The 18,567-nt window shown below is 34.9% G+C and overlaps 3 protein-coding genes across 4 annotated transcripts; 2 read left to right on the top strand and 1 right to left on the bottom strand.

The window, feature by feature from the left end:
- Positions 1-7: 7 nt before the first annotated feature.
- Positions 8-5,515, top strand: LOC119606454 (THO complex protein 7). Of its 2 annotated transcripts, XM_037959968.1 has the most exons (4): positions 8-166; positions 224-347; positions 4,550-5,271; positions 5,397-5,515. In XM_037959968.1, the coding sequence occupies exons 1-4, from the start codon at positions 157-159 to the stop codon at positions 5,402-5,404; spliced, it is 864 nt and encodes a 287-aa protein (XP_037815896.1). In that variant the 5' UTR covers positions 8-156; the 3' UTR covers positions 5,405-5,515. The 2 variants fall into 2 exon arrangements, with proteins under 2 accessions (XP_037815896.1, XP_037815895.1); XM_037959967.1 differs by lacking the exon at positions 5,397-5,515 and having other exon boundaries at positions 4,550-5,360.
- Positions 5,398-5,987, top strand: LOC119606457 (protein FMC1 homolog). The gene is made up of 2 exons (XM_037959972.1): positions 5,398-5,515; positions 5,575-5,987. The coding sequence occupies exon 2, from the start codon at positions 5,576-5,578 to the stop codon at positions 5,879-5,881; it is 306 nt and encodes a 101-aa protein (XP_037815900.1). The 5' UTR covers positions 5,398-5,515; position 5,575; the 3' UTR covers positions 5,882-5,987.
- Positions 5,988-16,588: 10,601 nt separating this feature from the next.
- Positions 16,589-18,080, bottom strand: LOC119606463 (odorant receptor 49a-like; the record flags this gene model as incomplete). The annotated part of the gene is made up of 4 exons (XM_037959978.1): positions 16,589-16,697; positions 16,771-16,926; positions 16,988-17,189; positions 17,251-18,080. Coding segments are annotated over 4 exons (1,242 nt in total), but the record flags the coding sequence as incomplete, so codon positions are not given.
- Positions 18,081-18,567: the final 487 nt, after the last annotated feature.

Here is an 18,567-nt window from a genome sequence, read left to right as displayed (position 1 = left end):
TTTAGACCAACTGTTTTTAAATGTCAAAATCATATGCTTGTGCGTGTGTGTGTTAGAAAAATAAAAACTAAAATTTTTGTGGGAATTGTAGATTTTTGTAATTTTTTTCTTATTTTTGTAAAAAATTAATAGTATTTTACTAAAAATTTCATAAAAATGACTGACGGTTTGTTTGATTTAATTGTTTAAATAGAAGTTTTATTCAATTGTTTGTGTTTTTCAGAGGAAATTATCAAAAAACGTTTGCTGATTGATGGTGATGGCACCGGCGATGATCGGCGTCTTAATATGCTGCTTAAACAATTTCTCAAATGGATGTATTCCAAAAACGACTCGCCGGAAAATAAGTAAGTTTGTTTTTTTAATTTCTAGTACATTGATGCAATTGCGGTAAAGATTCTGCTAAAACTAAATTAATAGCATTGGAATTAATATTGATACAACTTCATGCATGTATGCTCTATCATCTTCCTTTTGAGATAACTTAAAAGAAGTAATTAAAGTGTAAGTTAAAACTAAAGTAGATTTAAAGAAAAGCTAATTAATAGGAATAGTCATATTATCGCCATTAGAGGATGTCATGAGGTGATTCGGGATACTAAAGCTCTTAAATTAAACTACTGTTCATTGAATAAAAACAGGTCAAAAGAGTGAAGTCTAAAACATCTGAGGTGTAGGACTCCCATTCCAGTTTGAATGATACTATATTCCAGAGTTATTTTTGCTATAATTTAATGGTATATTTGGTTAATTTTGGCAAGCAATAAATGGAAGTCTAAAAAGTCGTCTATGGGATATGTTTTTACTAATATTGATTATACAATCCCAGTGTCAAAGCACCCACATAAGTCCGTTTTCATAAGTCTTACCATCCTATATAAATATACATGGTATTAAGTAGTTTTCGGAGACTTTTAACTACTAGGTCCGCAATGTGGTAAAAAGTATAAATAATAGAACTAAGAAAAATTAAAAGAAAAAAGAAAAGCAAGAAGATTCCTTAATTTAGTTTGAAAGATTATCTATTAATGGAAGATTTATGATAAGTTTTAATTTACATAGATAATCCAAAGTTAAACCCCTTTGATCCCGCAAGTTTTCTGCAAGTTTTAGTGCAAAAAAATCGAAATTAAGCAGGACTATAAAAAGATATGTAAATATTTTCAAGAAAAAGTGAAATTACTGTAAACTTAGCAAAAAGAACAAGTACCAACGCAAAGCTTGCTCCTTCTCTGATCACTGCTATATAGAATTTGAAATAGTGGTTCAGGCAAAGATTATAAAACCATTTCTCAATAGGAGAAAGACGAACTGGGAGGTACATAAAGCGACCTTGACTGATATTCTTCCTACTGCTCCGACGATAGAAAGTAGAAGTGACATTGATTTAGCCGTTAACTGGATCTCAAGCTCTATTAGTGTAGCCACAAAAAGGGCTTGTAGATTATCAAATGGTATGCTTAAGGGCAAACCCCCTTGGTGGGATCCCGAAATTGCGAAAACTCGAAGGTTATGTCGTAAATTATTTAACGAGGCAAAGAGATCTGGTAACTGGTCTCTTTATAAGTCAAAAGTTAATGAATTTAAAAATCAGGTACGAAGTGCGAAACGTAGCTCCTGGAGAAAATTCTGTAGTTCTATAGAAAATTCGTCAGATACGAGTCGTCTTCGTAAGATCCTGTCTAAATCTCCTTCCGTCCCAAGCTATATACAAAAAGCGGACGGAAATTGGACTGCAGGTAGTCAAGAGACACTTGAGCTTCTCTTGAATACTCACTTTCCTGGTTGTATCCCAACTGGTGAATCAATTGCAGATAATCAGCATGGTATTGAACTAGATAATACTGCTGAAGATGTTATGATAGATGATGACATCATTCGCTGGGCAATAAGGAGTTTTGACACCTATAAATCTCCGGGCCCTGATGGCATTATTCCAGCGGATCTACAAAATAATTTAGACCGTATCATTCCCTGGCTAAGTAATATTTACAAGGCCTGTTTATACTGGTCCTACATACCTGTACAGTGGACCAGGTGTAACGTGATCTTTATCCCAAAAGGGGGAAAGACATCTCACACCAAGGTAAAAGACTTCAGACCCATCAGTCTGGCGTCATTCTTGCTTAAAACTCTGGAGAGGATAATTGATATCAATGTCAGGATATCTATTGACAAATCTCTACTCTCAAACTCTCAACATGCATACACGAAAGGTAAATCTGTTGAGACGGCTTTACATTCCCTGGTTGGGTACATTGAAAAGTACATGAGCTATGGTAACTTCACTCTGGTTGCCTTTCTCGATATTGAGGGCGCTTTTAATAACGTCAGATCCTCACCTATCTGTCAATCCCTCTCACAGATGGGTGTGGAACGATCCATTGTGAGTTTTGTAAAGAACTTGCTATCTGAACGGACTATTGTATCTTCACTGGGTGATACAACAATCTGTAAAAAAGCCATCCGGGGCACTCCTCAAGGAGGGGTGTTGTCCCCTATTCTTTGGAACATGGCAATAAATGAACTATTGGTCAAACTTGACTCACTAGGTTTTAAGACGGTTGCCTACGCTGACGATGTTGCAGTAGCGGTAACTGGTACGCATCTTGAGACTCTGTCTCAGAGATTGGAAGAAGCGCTGAAGATAATAAGCTCATGGAGTGTTAAATGCGGTCTCAGCGTAAACCCAGGGAAAACGGAACTAGTATTGTTCACAAATAAATACAAAATTCCTCAATTCTCCCTTCCACGCCTCAACGGTGAGGTTCTCACACTGTCGGATAGCGCAAAATACTTAGGTGTTATTCTCGACAGAAAATTGTCTTGGAGCTTGAATATCATCTCCAGATCTTCCAAAGCCATTACGGCGTTATACGTTTGTAGAAAGGCTATTGGCCTGCATTGGGGTATCAACCCAGGAAATGTGAATTGGCTATATGAGGCGGTGATTAAACCGATAATGATGTATGGTGTAATTGTCTGGTGGCATGCACTTGACAGAATATCTAACAGAAACATTCTTACCAAAGTTATGAGACAATCTGCTCTTCTCATAACAGGTGTACTTAGGACTACGCCCAGTAAAGCGTTGTTTGCCATGCTGAACTGGCTGCCTGTGGATCTTCTTGCTAAACAACTGGCAATGAATACTGCAGCCAGACTAAGTATTACGAATAGATGGAACTACGGTTCCAGTGGTCATGCAAAGATTGTAGATCTTGTACCAAACCTACATCAAGCTATTGACTACCATATTCCGGAACCGTGCATATCGAGGAACTTCCGGTATAGTTTAATCTGCGATTATAATGAATTAGCACCTGAAAGTGTTGGAAGCTTTAATGTATATACAGATGGCTCAAAAACAACTAAAGGTGTCGGCGGGGGCATATTCATTGAAGAATTCGGGACGAAAATCTCTTTCCGACTCAACGACGAATGTACTATTTTGCAGGCTGAAATCTCAGCTATAAAAAGGGCTTCTAATTGGCTTAGATACTATCGGATATCCAACAGAGATATCAGAATTTATACTGACAGTCAAGCCGCTATCAAATCCCTGATAGGTGTGTATTCTACATCAAAACTTGTCCAAGAATGCCGGGCGTCTCTAAACGAGATGGCGAGATATTCAAGAATTACCCTTATTTGGGTCAAAGGACACGGGGAAACAATTGGCAATAATACTGCTGACATTCTGGCAAAAGCCGGCACGAGGATGACCATACTGGATATTGACCAGTTCTGTGGTGTCCCCTTAGCGGTCATCAAGAAGCAAATACTTGATTACTGCTTCATTTCAGCCCAGGAGCGATGGTCTCAGGAGCACACTTGCTCGATCGCTAGGCTACTGTGGCCTCGTATGGATTCTCATAAAACATCCTACATTTTAGGGCTAAACAGAATATATCTGAGCGCTTTGTTATCAGTTCTTACAGGTCATTCAAAGTTTGGAAACCACGCTAGACGTATTGGTATTCCATATAATGACTTTTGTAGGAGCTGTCAAAATGAAGAAGAAGAGGAAACTATTACTCATTTTCTGTGTAACTGCCCGGCCCTGGAATCGCTCCGTCATCAGGCGCTGGGTTCGTCTCACTTTTCTGATCTATCTGATCTGTCAGCTATTCAACCTGAGTGTATACTAGCATTCTTGAAATTGTCGAAGTGGGTGTGTAACTAAATACACACTATGATTTTTCTGGTAACAGAGTCTTAACTTCTTCGCTATTCTATACTCATCATTCTACTTTCTATATCTGTTTCTTCACTACTTTCTTTATCACTACTCTTCCCCTTCCAAATGTTTTCCCTTAACTTTTCTCTTTACAGACGTTACAAAGGGACCAAATAGGACCCAAGTATAGACTTACTCGTGTTAGTAAGCAGTCTGAAAAACCTAACCTAACGTAACGCAAAGCTTAAATCACAACATTAAAATCATCCTTTAAATAAACAAATTTTATATCAATTCTCTTCATTTTCTCATAAAACTTCATTACAACGTATGCTTTCCATTTTCTCGGCGATTACCACTTTTCTTCAGTCAAATTATCTACGATCGTTTAATGGCCCAATTGGCGCAGTGTCAATTTGCAGCCGCTAAAACCGAACGCACAAGTCAAATGATTGATGAAGAATTGGAAAACTATCAAAAACTCTCCAAAACTATAGAAAAAAACATTGAAGTGGCCAAACTTGAATTGGAGGAAAGTAAAAAAGAATTAATTATTGCCAAACAAATACGTAAAAATAAAATGGAATACGATCAATTGGCGAAAGTGATAAAACAACAACCAGATCGTAAAGAAACCCAAAAACATATAGAATGTTTGCAAAAGGAATTGGCCGAATTAAATGAGAAAAAACTTAAATTGGAGCGTAAATTCGAGAAGCGTCAAAAGGATTTCTCGGTTCTAATGTATGCAGTGCGTGAATTGGAAGCTCAACTAGTGGAGGATAGTTCAAGTGAAGATGAGGACAGCAAGTCGGATGAGGATGTGGTTGTGGGTTCTGGCAGCAGTAATATTACGACAGCAAATCATCCCATAATCGAAGGTTTAAGTGATGATGAAATGGAGGCTGGCTCTCAGTCTGATAAAGTTGTGCGTCACAGTAGAGGTCTAATGGAAAGAGGGGTGAAAGAAGAAATCGATGATGCCGAAGTGGATGATAACAAGAGCCTCAAGGAGCCCATGGAGGAAGATGCTGTTCTTGAGTTAAGCATAGATAAAGATGAAAGTGATGTTAAAATGGAAGAAGTAGCAGGTAATGCTACTTGAAAAAAACTAATTTCATTCATATTTATTTTATAAGTTTTTCATAAATAAAATCTGTAAACAAACGATAAACTGAAATACCCGCCTTTTTTTCTTTTTTCAAAAACTAACTAGTAAAATAACAACCCTGAACATTGTTTCAATTCCATACGGTTTCTTTGACAGTCAGCTGTATTTTTGTTTTTGTGTAACAGACAGCTGTTGAGAAAAAAAGTAGAATTCACCAAAAACAAGTAAGAAAATATTAAAAATTTTATTTTTCATAAATTAATCAATTTCTTTATAACTCCAGCATGTCAGCCACCAAAACTTTACGTGCTCTACTTCAAGAGCTACGTAGCGCCTCTCCTAATGGCTGCATTAAGAATTCCTTGGCAGCTCGTTATATTTTAGCTCAATACAAGAAATTCTCTACAACCGATCAACAATTATGCAAAGCACGCGATGAGGCCCTATTTTTGGGACAAACTTATCAAACCTATTTGTCTAGTTTGCGTAAATACAATGAATTATTCAAGGAATATCATGGTCGTGGTGAAAGGACTGTGAGGGAAACAGCCGATATGGTGGGTTTCAAGCTTCCAACCGATCCCAAGTAAAAGGTGCTTAGTTGCAATGTGTACTTTATTTAAAGGAGAGTGTTTAATTAGCTGTAGTAGTAAATATGTTAGATAAATAAAAATGTTGCTAAACTGAAAATTAAAAGATAGTTTTTTGATGGAAGAACGCTTGGTTGGTAAATCATTGTTTTCGTTGGGAATCTTTGTTCCTCGGCATCCGCTGAATGCACATCGATTAGGTTTGAAATCCAAAAAGGATTTAATATGATTAAATTTTTTTATATTCTTGGAACAATCATTAGTTGTACCAAATTTCGAATGTTAAAATGCTAAATTCTACTTCCTGATAGTTTTCTTCACTATTAGGTTCTGCCAAATTACAATTTTCAACCCTAGATTCGCCTTCAGCAATCAATTGAGAAACAGATTTTCATTATAACTATTTTCAATAACCGACTGAGGCACAGCACCGGTTGCAACATCAATAAACAAGTTCTATCGGTCCACAGACATCCATATGAATACGTTCCAATATTCGTGTTGCTTTATTTCGAGTACCATTACGAGAATTCAATGCAAACATGACTGTCAGCAAACATTACTTGACATAAGATTGTATCTTAGATCTGGTGCATATAGGACGTTCTCGTTCATACTCAGAATCCATTTTACAATGTTTCTTTCCACATGCTTTAGCTGATACTGATAGATGGTCTTTGGCAAAATTGATTTCAATAGGAACATCCAGTTCCTTCAGTTCGGAAATATACCAACTTTCATTTGCCAAATGGTCGTTAGCACCAGAATCAAATATGAATCTTACTTTTGATCCTCCAACATTTCGATTTGCACTATTACCAAAATCTTTTATCGGCAGCACGAGCTTCTCGAGTCTTGCAATCTTTGGCTTGATGATCAAACTTATTGCATTTGTAACACTTAACATTAAACTTATTCTTAAAAGGCTTTTTACTTGCAAATTAAATCAGCATCCTCTAAATTTGCTCCAGTCATATTAAGTTGTCTTATTATATTTTCAAATTATAATTTATAGAATTTCCATGCTTCACGTGAAGTGTGTATAGTTAGTTGTCTTCTCAATAGCAATCGGTTTATTACAGATTTTTGAGCAAAAGTCGATTCCAATTTGTCCACATATCCGGTTACCTTGCCACGAACATAACTTAAACAATCAGCATGAACGTAGCTTTCAAAACGATCTTTAGCCTTCTTATTACCATGTAGGCCTACATACACACTAGGGTGATCGATTATTCGACATTTTCCAAAAACCGGTTTTCGAATAGTTCGAATAGTTGACATTTAAAAAAAACCGGTTGATATTTTTCAAATTCAGAAAAAACCGGTTAACCGGTTTTTCATTATAAATAAAAAAAACATAATTTAATTTGAAAAACTTAATGTTTATGTTTAAATTTGATTAATAAAACATGGCCCGAAATGATTTTTAACAGTTTAAAAGATTATAACTTTAGATCTAGTCGTCTGATTTACATTATTTCTTTAATATAAAAAAATTAGGAAAAAAGTGGGACACTTCTGTTAAACATAAGGTAATCATAGCTTATTTTAAAAGCCCTGTTTAGGAAATTTGCATAGGCATTCCAACACTTCCATAAAATTTCAGCCGTAAATTAATTATTGTAATTGGAATATAATCTTAAGATTGATAAAATTTTATCAAATAGTTATCAATTTTACAAATAAATTTTTTTTTAATTATCCCAGCAAAAAATCTGAAATTTTTGGTAATAGCCAGTAGTTATTTCATATATTACTTGGTAATGAGTGTTCATTATCATCCACATTATTTCATTTAGCTGAATAGGTTATTACTGGTAAAGAACAAAACAATTTGGATTTGTTATGGCTCAATTGTCTAGGTCGTTCATTTAACAAATAGGGGGTTCGTGGTTCGAGCCCTGCTGGATACTGTTTATTTTTTTTTCAAAATGACATTCATTTATATATTTTTGTAAAAAGCCGTTCTCAAAATTACAAAAAGCAACATGTTAATGGAGCATCGAGTAAGCGGCTGGAGTGAGAAACATAGAAAACAACTGAATGCCTGGGTTCAAATCCCGGCATTTTTTTAATTTTTGTTTTCTACATACAAAGTCGGCCCAAAATAACTAGCTATAACATAACATATTTGTAGGTTTATTTGTAACTAGTTATTTCGCAAAGTTTTTGTAATCAAATTAGTAACCATTTATTAATTTGTTTAAGGTAGGTACATATTATTTGAACCTCGTCGAACAAAAATAATTAGTTATTCACCCCAAAAGTAATTAGTTTCCACGTGATTCCAATATTACTTTCTAGATTACTAGGTAATGAAAATTTTTGCTGGGTAATTAGGAAAATCAAAAAAGTTTAACTAAAGGAGCTTTAGAAAAATATACGCTAGCTCCTCGACTCGAATATTTTTAAAATTTAGGCGGGCTGTATTATTATTTACTTAAAAATTTCATTTAAATAATCTTTGAATACAAAGCAAATAAAAGTATTCGAAACCGGTTTTTAAAAAGTGAAAAAACCGGGTTATTCGATATTCGAAAAATCAACATTAAGAAAAAACCGACACTGGTAAAGCAGAAAAAACCGGTTTTAAAACCGGTTGAAAAATCGAGTCGATCACCCTAATACACACATAGCTACAATATTTTTATTATAACAAATTATTAATTCTTAGTTTAATCAATAATAAGTAGCCACATTTTTATGATTGACTTTATTATTTTGCAAGAAATGTTCTTTAATTGAAACCATTGAATAAATTATAGAAATTGATGAAAAAGTTCAACTAAAGCACCCTGAACTTTTTTTCATATTTCTTTAAATTCATTTAAGACTCTCTTACACTATCAAACGAAACAAAGTACATGAAAACATTCTGTAATATTTGTATAGGAATGAAAGAGTAGCAGCAGTTTGTACCTTTATCTTTATGAGATGTAAAAAGTGAATATGGTTTGTAAGTACAAACAGTCAGCTTGCCAGCTACATATAAAGCACCACAACCAACCAACCAAGCTACCAGGCAGACAAAAACAATAAACATGTAGTTTGTTTGATAGTAAAAGATATGTTGCAATTACTCCTCAACGACACATTATACTCTAATATGTAATGTGCGAGTATATAAAACTTACTCATATCGAGATCACAAAAAAGAAAACTTTCCATTATAGAATTACAAATAAAATAGTTAAAGTCAATTTTCATTCGTTTAGACGTTGTTATATGACCATTTATTTTCACTTGCTTATTATATTTAATTATTGTAAAATGGTGAATGGTACCAGCAGACGTTGCGTTTGCAATTTGATGAAACATTTTATTCGTTTACTGATGTCACATCTCATAGTTAGTATTTTCTAGATATATTTTTTCCCATTTAAGTTGTCTTTGCGGAATCATAATTATTGCACTTCATTCATAATGTTAATTTCATTTGAAGAAAGTGATAATTTTTTTTATTGGTTCTTTGAAAATGAATTAAATTGTAAAGGCATTTCAAAATCAAACAATTACTGCACCCTTTTAATTTTATAACACAGTCGTCGTCAGTTTAATTGACTTTTGCCCATAGAGGTAGTAAAATTCTTCAATAACTTTTATATTGAAAGAAGCTACATGTTGTGGCCTTTTACAAGTTAAAACAGAACTACCTCAATAATAATCGTATTATTTTATTGATTACAATACTCATGTAGTTTTGTATGTGAAACTTTATGTACAGTGAAATCAAAAAGTATTAAGTTTATTCTATAATTGTGTTTTTTAACTGGAATAATCATCTTTTTACGAATTTTGGGGACATTTTACTAGATTCTTATTCAGGCGATGACGGCGTAAACATTGTGGACGATGTGAATTTTGGTATACAATCCTTGTGACCCGTGTCGTCACCTCAGAAACTACTCTTGATCATTAAACCATTAGCAGAAGAGGTTGGAGACTTTTGTCGCCCTATGCTGCCAAACAACAACGACGAAACTCAACGATTTCGTCGATATCTTTATCATCGTCTTCATATACCACAACACCACCCTCCCATCGCAATCACAATAACAGTAGCAAACACCACCACAACAGCTATCGCTGCTGACACCTTCGATGGCACTTCGGAGATCATATTGCAGTTTAACTGCAATGGTCCCCAAAGTAAATTACCCTAAATAACCAGATTAATGCAGCAGAAAAACATCGCAGGCGGTCCAGGACACACAACTGACGTGTATTGGAGTCTGCACAGTTGTAACGGAAACAACGTTCTTCGAATTTATCATACATAGCACAGTGATGTATAGAGCTCTTCCCCTCGATCTCAACGCTAGAGGCCAATACCTTAAAGTTTATGACAGCTCTATAATGTTACATACCGCCAGTTGTCCAATTGAATACCGTCCCGATATCAGAACCCTACTAGATGGGGCTTTACCGCTCACCATCACCTCTGGCACTCAAGCCAAAGGGAAGACTACTCTAATCACGCAATAAATAGACGAATAGCCTATCACGCATTAAGAATAACTACGCCAGCTCCTCATGCATAATAATTGCAAGCCCTGGTCTGATTAACTACGCAACCAGGAAAGTTTTTCTCTAGTATCAGACTAACTAACCATAATCGTTTGTAGGGACCGACACAACGACTTCATCACTCTGAACGCCGAAATCATATCTCCCAAAAGAAAGCAGACGGGAACGGCCTTAGAGAAATCACTGATGGCATCTTCAATTATTTCCCAGCTGCCACAACATTCAACAAACGGAGAGCAAATTCCCTGTAGCTATCATCGCATCAACAGTTTGCTTTATTCCTGCTGGACGACAATCTATAGTGCGGTCGCACTTCCCAGCAGAAGCAACGAGTTCAACAAATGAGTTCGATGACATCCGCAGTACCAAACTCAACGACACACCTTTTGTCCCTGAAACTTTCATCGCAGCAGCAGTTTGCTTTATCTGCAAATGAATTCGACTTACCTTTTGTCCAGCTGAGCAACGATATCAGCAGGTTGGTACCAAGGCGAAACTAATAAAGTGAAGTCATTTCAACAGCTGATTGTTTTTTTGTCCATGGAAATTTAGCCCGACGCTGTCAAACTCCATATAAAAAAATCTCTCCCAAAACCGACGCTGTCAAACTCCATATATACAAAATTTAATGAATTCGGCGCAAAATTAAATGACTTCGTGAAGTCATTTCAACAGCTAATTGTTTTTTTGTCCATAGAAATTTAGCCCGAAGTTGTCAAACTCCATATAAAAAAAATTCCCTCTCAAACCCGACGCTGTCAAACTACATATATAAAAAATTTCATGAATTCGCCGTAAAATGAAATGACTTCACCTTATAATCTATTCGCCTTGGTTGTTACATTAGGACATGCGAAATAAATGGTTAGATTATTGGACCAACTGCAACTTGAGCTCAGGAGTTGGTAAAAGGATAACAAGGGCGCTATTCAGTTTGCAGATACCTCAATTTCCGATCCTGAACGATTTTCTCGCGCATTTTGCTGGCCTTTTATTCAGCACCCAGAGAGAGACAAGGCGAAAAGAAGTGTTCAAACAACAACAACATTACAGACTCATTCAACAACAATACAATCGCAGCTAAACCAAACAAGGCGATTGGCCCCAATGACATATCCATGCTAATGCTAAAACCCATTGGCGAAAGGGGAGTATAGTTCGTGACAATGGTTTTCAACCTGTCAACGAGTAGGCTAATAATACCGAGTGCCTAGAAAAAAATAGAATCACCACGTTACACGATCCAGGAAAGAACGCGACCAAGAGACACGCCCCTTTCCCTTCTGACACCAGTCGCGAAGACTCTTGAGACTCTCCTCCTTAGCTGTCCAGCCACCTTACAGCAGATCGCCACCAAAATGGTGAATGATGAAATACACAATTTCTTAACTAGACGCATCAATAGAATAAACCGTAAAGTACTTTTCTAAATGGTACTTTTTCTTAAGTAAGTCCTATTTAAATATTGCACGCCCTTATGTGAATACTTTTCATTTGTAGTATACAAATTTCTACAGTTTTACTAAATATTCCACTTCATTTTATTCACTTCAGACATCGGAGTCGTCATCTTTATTGTCGATTGTCATAAACTTGATTATGATGTATTTAAGAATTTTCTTTATGTCAGTTACCCAATTATTATTGTTGTTGTGTTGTGCTGTTGTTTGACTCCCTAAAAAACTTATAGTATGTATTGTTGTTGGAGATGAATATGACAGTAGTTATTGAGAGGTTCCTTTTGTTGTATCTGTTGTATGAATCTACGAATACATAGGGTGCCCGATTTTTGATTTCTTGATGTTTATTTAGAAAAGTTCATAAGAAAATAAAAGCTTAAGACTGAAGAAATTGAACACCCTATGCATGTGTATTTATATTTTATTAACACAATAAAACTATTCGATCCTACTTCCTTCTTCATAAGAAACTACTCCACTACTGATGATTCCTTAACAATATATGTTGAATATTGTTTTGTTTTCTTTTTAAATCTACAAAAGTAGAGAGATATAGTGTGTTTCTAAATAGTATTTGTAAAGTGTTTGATTGATTGGAAATATTTAATTCACCTGGTAATCTAACCATACAATTAAATAAAGGTTCTCCCAGACGATAACATAGGTAGGTTAGGTTATATTCTGAAGTAACTGCCATTCATCCAATCATACTGTGCCCAGTAAGTATAGAAGTGATAGAAGTTCGTTAAGAGTTCTTATAGGCAGAACTCTTAACAAACTTCTATCAAAGTTTAAAAGCGTTAAGACCTTTTCAGCGAAAGATAGTCCTAGAACATTTTGAATATTCTGCAAGTGGCAACAGTAGACCTCCTGAGCTCCGATTAATCTGTCGCCCTGTTACGCATTTTCCAATGAACTCTCTAACCTGTATTGCCATGTTTGGCCAATAGCCCATTCGTCGATCGTGTTCAATACCTTAGCTGGAGGAATATTTACATGCAGGTGAGAGACTTAAGAGCTTCAAGGTGGTCTATGTTATAGATCATGGCGAAACTAATAAGATGAAGTCATTTTAACAGCTGATTGTTTTTTTGTCCATGGAAATTTAGCCCGAAGTTGCCAAACTCAATATAAAAAAATTCTCTCTCAAACCCGACGCTGTCAAACTACATATATAAAAAATTTCATGAATTCGCCGCAAAATGAAATGACTTCACCAAGGCGAATAGACTATAAGGTGAAGTCATTTCATTTTGCGGCGAATTCATGAAATTTTTTATATATGTAGTTTGACAGCGTCGGGTTTGAGAGAGAATTTTTTTATATTGAGTTTGGCAACTTCGGGCTAAATTTCCATGGACAAAAAACAATCAGCTGTTGAAATGACTTCACCTTATTAGTTTCGCCATGGACTTCACCTTATAGTCTATTCGCCTTGTTATAGATGTTAATAGTCGACGTACATTGAATTTTGATGTGGAGGTATAGCAAGCTTAATGCAGACTGGTTCCACATAGACCTTGCATAATTTGACCCCTGTTTTTGCATCTTTTCAGACTCTATGATAGTCGCACATATTGAACTGCTCAATGTACCTTATTTCATTACATTGAAAAGATCTTTAAACTAAAATATATTTTGAGAACTTATAGCGCAGTTAAAGAATTCGTTTTTAGCTACAAGTAAAACTTCCATACTTCTCTTGATTTACATAAATATTTCGTATGCAAATCTTATTAAATGTATTTATGTATGTTAAAGTATGTGGTGACTGATATTGTTCTGTAGTCGGATGATTTTTATTTAAACTTTAGTTTCTTCCTTTTAATTTCTCAAGAATTTCTGTATTGTTGTCTTAATTAGTTTATGTTTTTTGTCTGAGAATATTTTATATACTAAAATTATTGTTGAAAAGTAGTGTGTTTAACTCACTTAATTAATTTGAAAAACTTTTGCTTTGTGCCTTTAGAAGAAATATAATATACAGTGATTTATTAACATTATTGCTGATTTATTAAAAGATTTAGAATTTTAATACTTCATTTCATTTGTTATTTTGTAAAATAATTTTCCAAAATGAAGGAAAAAAACTGTTATAGAAGAAGTCCCGTTATGTACCGACACTACTAATTGGATCGATTTTACTTTAAAGGTTTTCTCACATTTTAATATGGCGATATTCTAAAAGTTGGAAAATTTACATATTTTGGAACTGAAAATGTCAGTCTTTTACAGAAAACGCTCAAAACCTCTTAAAGTTAAACAAGGTATATCTCAAGGCAGAGTTCTATTTAATTTATACCACAAGGAGCGGATGTAATTTTTATGCCGACGTCTGTACCGTCGGGCCTAAAGTTTTATGAATAATGCGTTTTTGTCAATGGTTATCTTAACGAAATACATCAGTTCTTCTGTACCTGCACACTCAAAGCGCACACGAAAGCACTTGGGCCATAGACAAAGAAATCAACAGCGAAATTGCCAGCAACACCACTTGGATGAAGAATGTAAATCCTACTCCTGGTGTTGTAATTGATGAAAGTACAAATTCCAACTGAACACGTTTCATTGTTTAGTGATATCCAGTGGAAAAACATTCAAAGCTCTCAAAGTGTTTTTTTAAGGACTAAGGAACAAAATGTCATGTTAATCATACAGATCTTAATGGTATGTCACCGAAGAAGTCATAATAACTTTAAGGTTATTGCTTCCTCGAGGCATGTGATAAATAAAAATACGCAGTTGTATGAGGGAGCTTTGAACGCGTTATTCTTGTACATGACAAATTTGAAGAAGATTCTTGGAGACGCCAATCGAATAAAAAATGCTGAGGAATTAACTTCCATTAGTAATACCCAGTGAAGAAGCATTCAAAGCTTCTTAATGTAGACTATTGTGTGGCGAAACCTCACTTCGGCAGACGCTTTCATACCCGAGTTCCACTCAACTAATGGTGTAACAAATGTTTACACTGACGACTCCAAGAGGAATGGAAGGGTGGATAGTAGCTTTTACACTGAAATATTTGGAGTTAGATCCTCTTTTAGGCTACCTAATTACGGTAGTTTTTACTGGCAAAGATATATCTGAATGAAATAGCGAGACGTTAATATGGGTCCCTGGACATAGTAATTGTCAGGGGAACTGTATAGCTGACGAAATCGCCAGGAATGGTGCGATGCGTGGGGAAGACGAAATCGACGCATTTACTGGTATATTCCTTACAAACTGTAAGTTACTGGTTCAAACTGAACTATATGAAATGCCTCAAATCAGATGGTTCAGCGAAATTCGAGGTCAATTTGGTCTCTATACGATGCTCCCAGATCAAGCTTATTATTAAGCTAAGATAACACAATACCTAACCTTCTCTGCTACTGCCCATCATTCAATGAAAGCAGAGAACATTGTTTCGGCTTTGCTGCTCTATCTTAAACTTTGTGAATCAAACCGGCTGGTTTAAATCTGGAAGTAATAATTAAATGGACTCCTACGACCATTAGGGCATCACAACGGGACCGCCACTGGGTGGACCCATGTGAGCCAGTCATGATGGATTGAGCGGCTACCCTTCTTACCCAAACCTAATGTAAATTACTTCGGTCATCACCTACACCAGTTAAGGAACACAATGTAAAGTTTCACTGGAGGAGTCATAGCAACTTTAAGGTTACACACTTAGAAGGATCTTCGCGTAGACGAGTAAAACAGGATCCGTTAGATCGATCCTCCTATACGGCATTCATAGAGAGGCCATCAAAACCGCGGTTACAGGATACCACATGAATATCGTACTTGGTGGTCGACCACCACCTATAACTTAAATGTTACACAGTTGGATGTTCCCCAGAGTAATGACAGAAAAGACCCTTCGTGTATTCGAAGAAAACATGTGCATGTATTTGTAGGATCCGTTAGATCGATCCTCGTATACGACAGCTTTGAACGGAATTCATAGAGACGCCATCAATAATATGATTGCAGGATACCGAATGAATGTCGTACTTTTAGGACGCCCACCGCCTATAGCAGGCATCGAAGAAAACCTTTCGATGAAAACCTAATCAATACACCTTGCCTTAGTGGTGAAACATTCAAAACTGAGTGTATGAGAAAAACATACACCATTATGTTTAGGATTCGTTGGATTGATCGCATATGACAGCTTTGAACGACATTCATAGAGACGCCATCAATGTCACGGTTGAAGATCGCCCGCTGCATACAACCTATGCCAAGAAAACCATAGTTGTTCTGGTACAAGTGTGATCGGGGGTCCATGATACCTAACACATATTTTACTGCTTAGCCAATCCTACTTCACATTGTCCAATTGATTTATGGGCGAATCCAGTTGAATGCAATACAGAACCCCTTGATTGATTATTGTATAGTTTTAGCTGTTAAAACAACAACAAACCAAAAATTTCAACTTAAACAATTCCCAAAATATACCACCATTCTGAGAACCATTAATATATATTTAAATATTATTTTATTCAATGCCGATATGATTATTTAAAAGTTTTTATACGTGCTTTAAACTTTATAACAACTAACACTTTATCGGGATATTTGATCATGTACTATTGGATTATTTAGGTAGGACATTCCTATATAAATATATCGAGACTGTTCCTCAAATAAATTCGAAATATGTTGTTAGTTTCAATACAAAATTACAATGAAAGTTCGTTCGCATTTAAAGAAACTGGCCCATAAAACTATCTAAAGGTATTTGTGAATATGTAAAATATAGTTTGATCTTTCTTTTAAAACATAGTTTCCTTTAACAAAGCAAATACTCTATAAGTTACTCCCATAACCTAAAATAAAATGAGCAAATAGTATTTTATCACAAAATTATACTCCAATTAGAAACTCAAACTTAATAATTACCATTTTAAAAGCTTCCAAACATATTGGTTGAAAGCCTAAAGCATTTAATTCCACTTCCTTCTGAGAACGCATTATAATAATAAAAATTGATTTTTTATACGGTTTGGAACCATTGTACCAAGTATGATTATAAGCGGCATCAGCTACACTATAACTCTGCAGGGGAAAAAAGAAAACAAGAGTTTTTAAGATGCTATTAACAGCGAAACTTACATACCTTTATAATCAATTGCTGACCATAATAACAAACCAAAAAATATTGACCAACTACAATGGGTAGAAATGCCACATATTCTATAAATTCTCGGCCCAAACCCTGGGTTAAAGTATAAACCCCGGCGCAGCAAAGTGTGGCAGCAATTGACATTAGCATTAAAAGAAGTAAGCCACCAAAAACGGAATTTAAGCCATCACCAATACTGCAAAAGAAGAATATAGATATTCTTGGAACATTGTTTTCCATATTATCCAAATACGTACTTCAATAATATTTGATGTCTTTTAATCAAATCGGCAATAAATTCCCGATCTTTTACAAATTCCTTTTCATTTGGTTCATAATTTTCCAACTTCCCAGCGATATAGTCAAAGTGCATGCATAATTGTAGAGTAAAGCAAAGCACCCAGATATCAGAACAAATACTAAACATTACCATAAAATGTGCATGCATTAGTTCCATCCCATAGGTAATTATATAAGCAATTACACTATGATGATCAAAGCTATATTCTATTTCGTATAATTTGAAATAACCAAATTCCGCACGACTCCAACCGTCTCTAAATACACTTACAATATACAAAATAATACCCTCCATTAGAGGTGAAGTTGCAATAAATGCAACAGCTCCAATATAAAAATACACTGTAAATAAAATCCATTTTGGCCAAAAATAGTCGCGCACTCTAAAGCTTAACTTTTCTTTGCGAATTTTGGGAAATATTTCTTTAAGAGCTTTATAGATTTCCATAAACTCTTTGATGTTCCAAAAAAACGTTGTCGATTTCATTATCGAAAACAGGGCATAATTGAAGCCAGAAGTTAAACGCAGCAATAAACCCAATTCGAAATCATCGGAAAGAATCATGTTGAACATAGCTTTCGTAATGTAAACGCAAATATAGAGATGAGACAAAAATGCTGCAACAAAATAACACTTTTTAAGAACAACCAACCAAATCGTATGGGGTTTATTTATCAAATCGTAACCAATGCTAGACAATATTGAATCTGGTAAATCACAAAAATCTTGAAAAGTTTTTTGTGTTAACAAAGGATTTGCTCTAGTTGGTGACATTTTATCAACGATTTTAAAATATTAACTGTTAACAAGTTCATATGTATTATGTATTTTATATTGAATAAATATTATTGATGTGGTTTTGCAAACTATTTTTAATGATAAGGCAGTAGTAAACCTTTGAAGTTTGTAATTTGAATAATTATTTAGTGGTTAACAAAACTGTTTTTATAAAAAAATGTTAAAAAAATTTACATATAATAGTTATTGACATGGTTTATTAAAAATTAATTAAAATATTTAAAAATAATCTAACAAAGTTTACTTTCTCTGACGAAATATGATTCAGTATGTCCAGATCTGATTCTAACATTGTTGTACTTTGAGAAAGAGAAACTTCTATAAATGATTTAAATTTTAAAGTTACCCGGGACTTCAGGTGTCGATATACATGTAAAAACATTGGAATCGGGACCAGAGTTGACTATTAAGTTAAACAGGTTAAAAATAAAACATCGAACGAAATATGATTCAGTTTGTCCAGATTTGATTCCAA

The sequence above is a fragment of the Lucilia sericata genome, unplaced genomic scaffold, assembly GCF_015586225.1.
Source record: "Lucilia sericata isolate MDLA Ls3-8-SP2 unplaced genomic scaffold, ASM1558622v1 Contig000587F_arrow, whole genome shotgun sequence".
NCBI classification, from domain to species: Eukaryota; Metazoa; Arthropoda; class Insecta; order Diptera; family Calliphoridae; genus Lucilia; species Lucilia sericata.
The sequence above is the reverse complement of the archived record's forward strand: the minus strand, read 5'-3'. Positions and strand labels throughout refer to the sequence as shown.

Coding starts and splice junctions, on each gene's coding strand:
- LOC119606454 (XM_037959967.1), top strand. Junction 348..4,549: donor AACGACTCGCCGGAAAATAA/GTAAGTTTGTTT, acceptor ACTTTTCTTCAG/TCAAATTATCTACGATCGTT.
- LOC119606457 (XM_037959972.1), top strand. CDS start 5,576: ATGTCAGCCACCAAAACTTTACGTGCTCTACTTCAAGAGCTACGTAGC.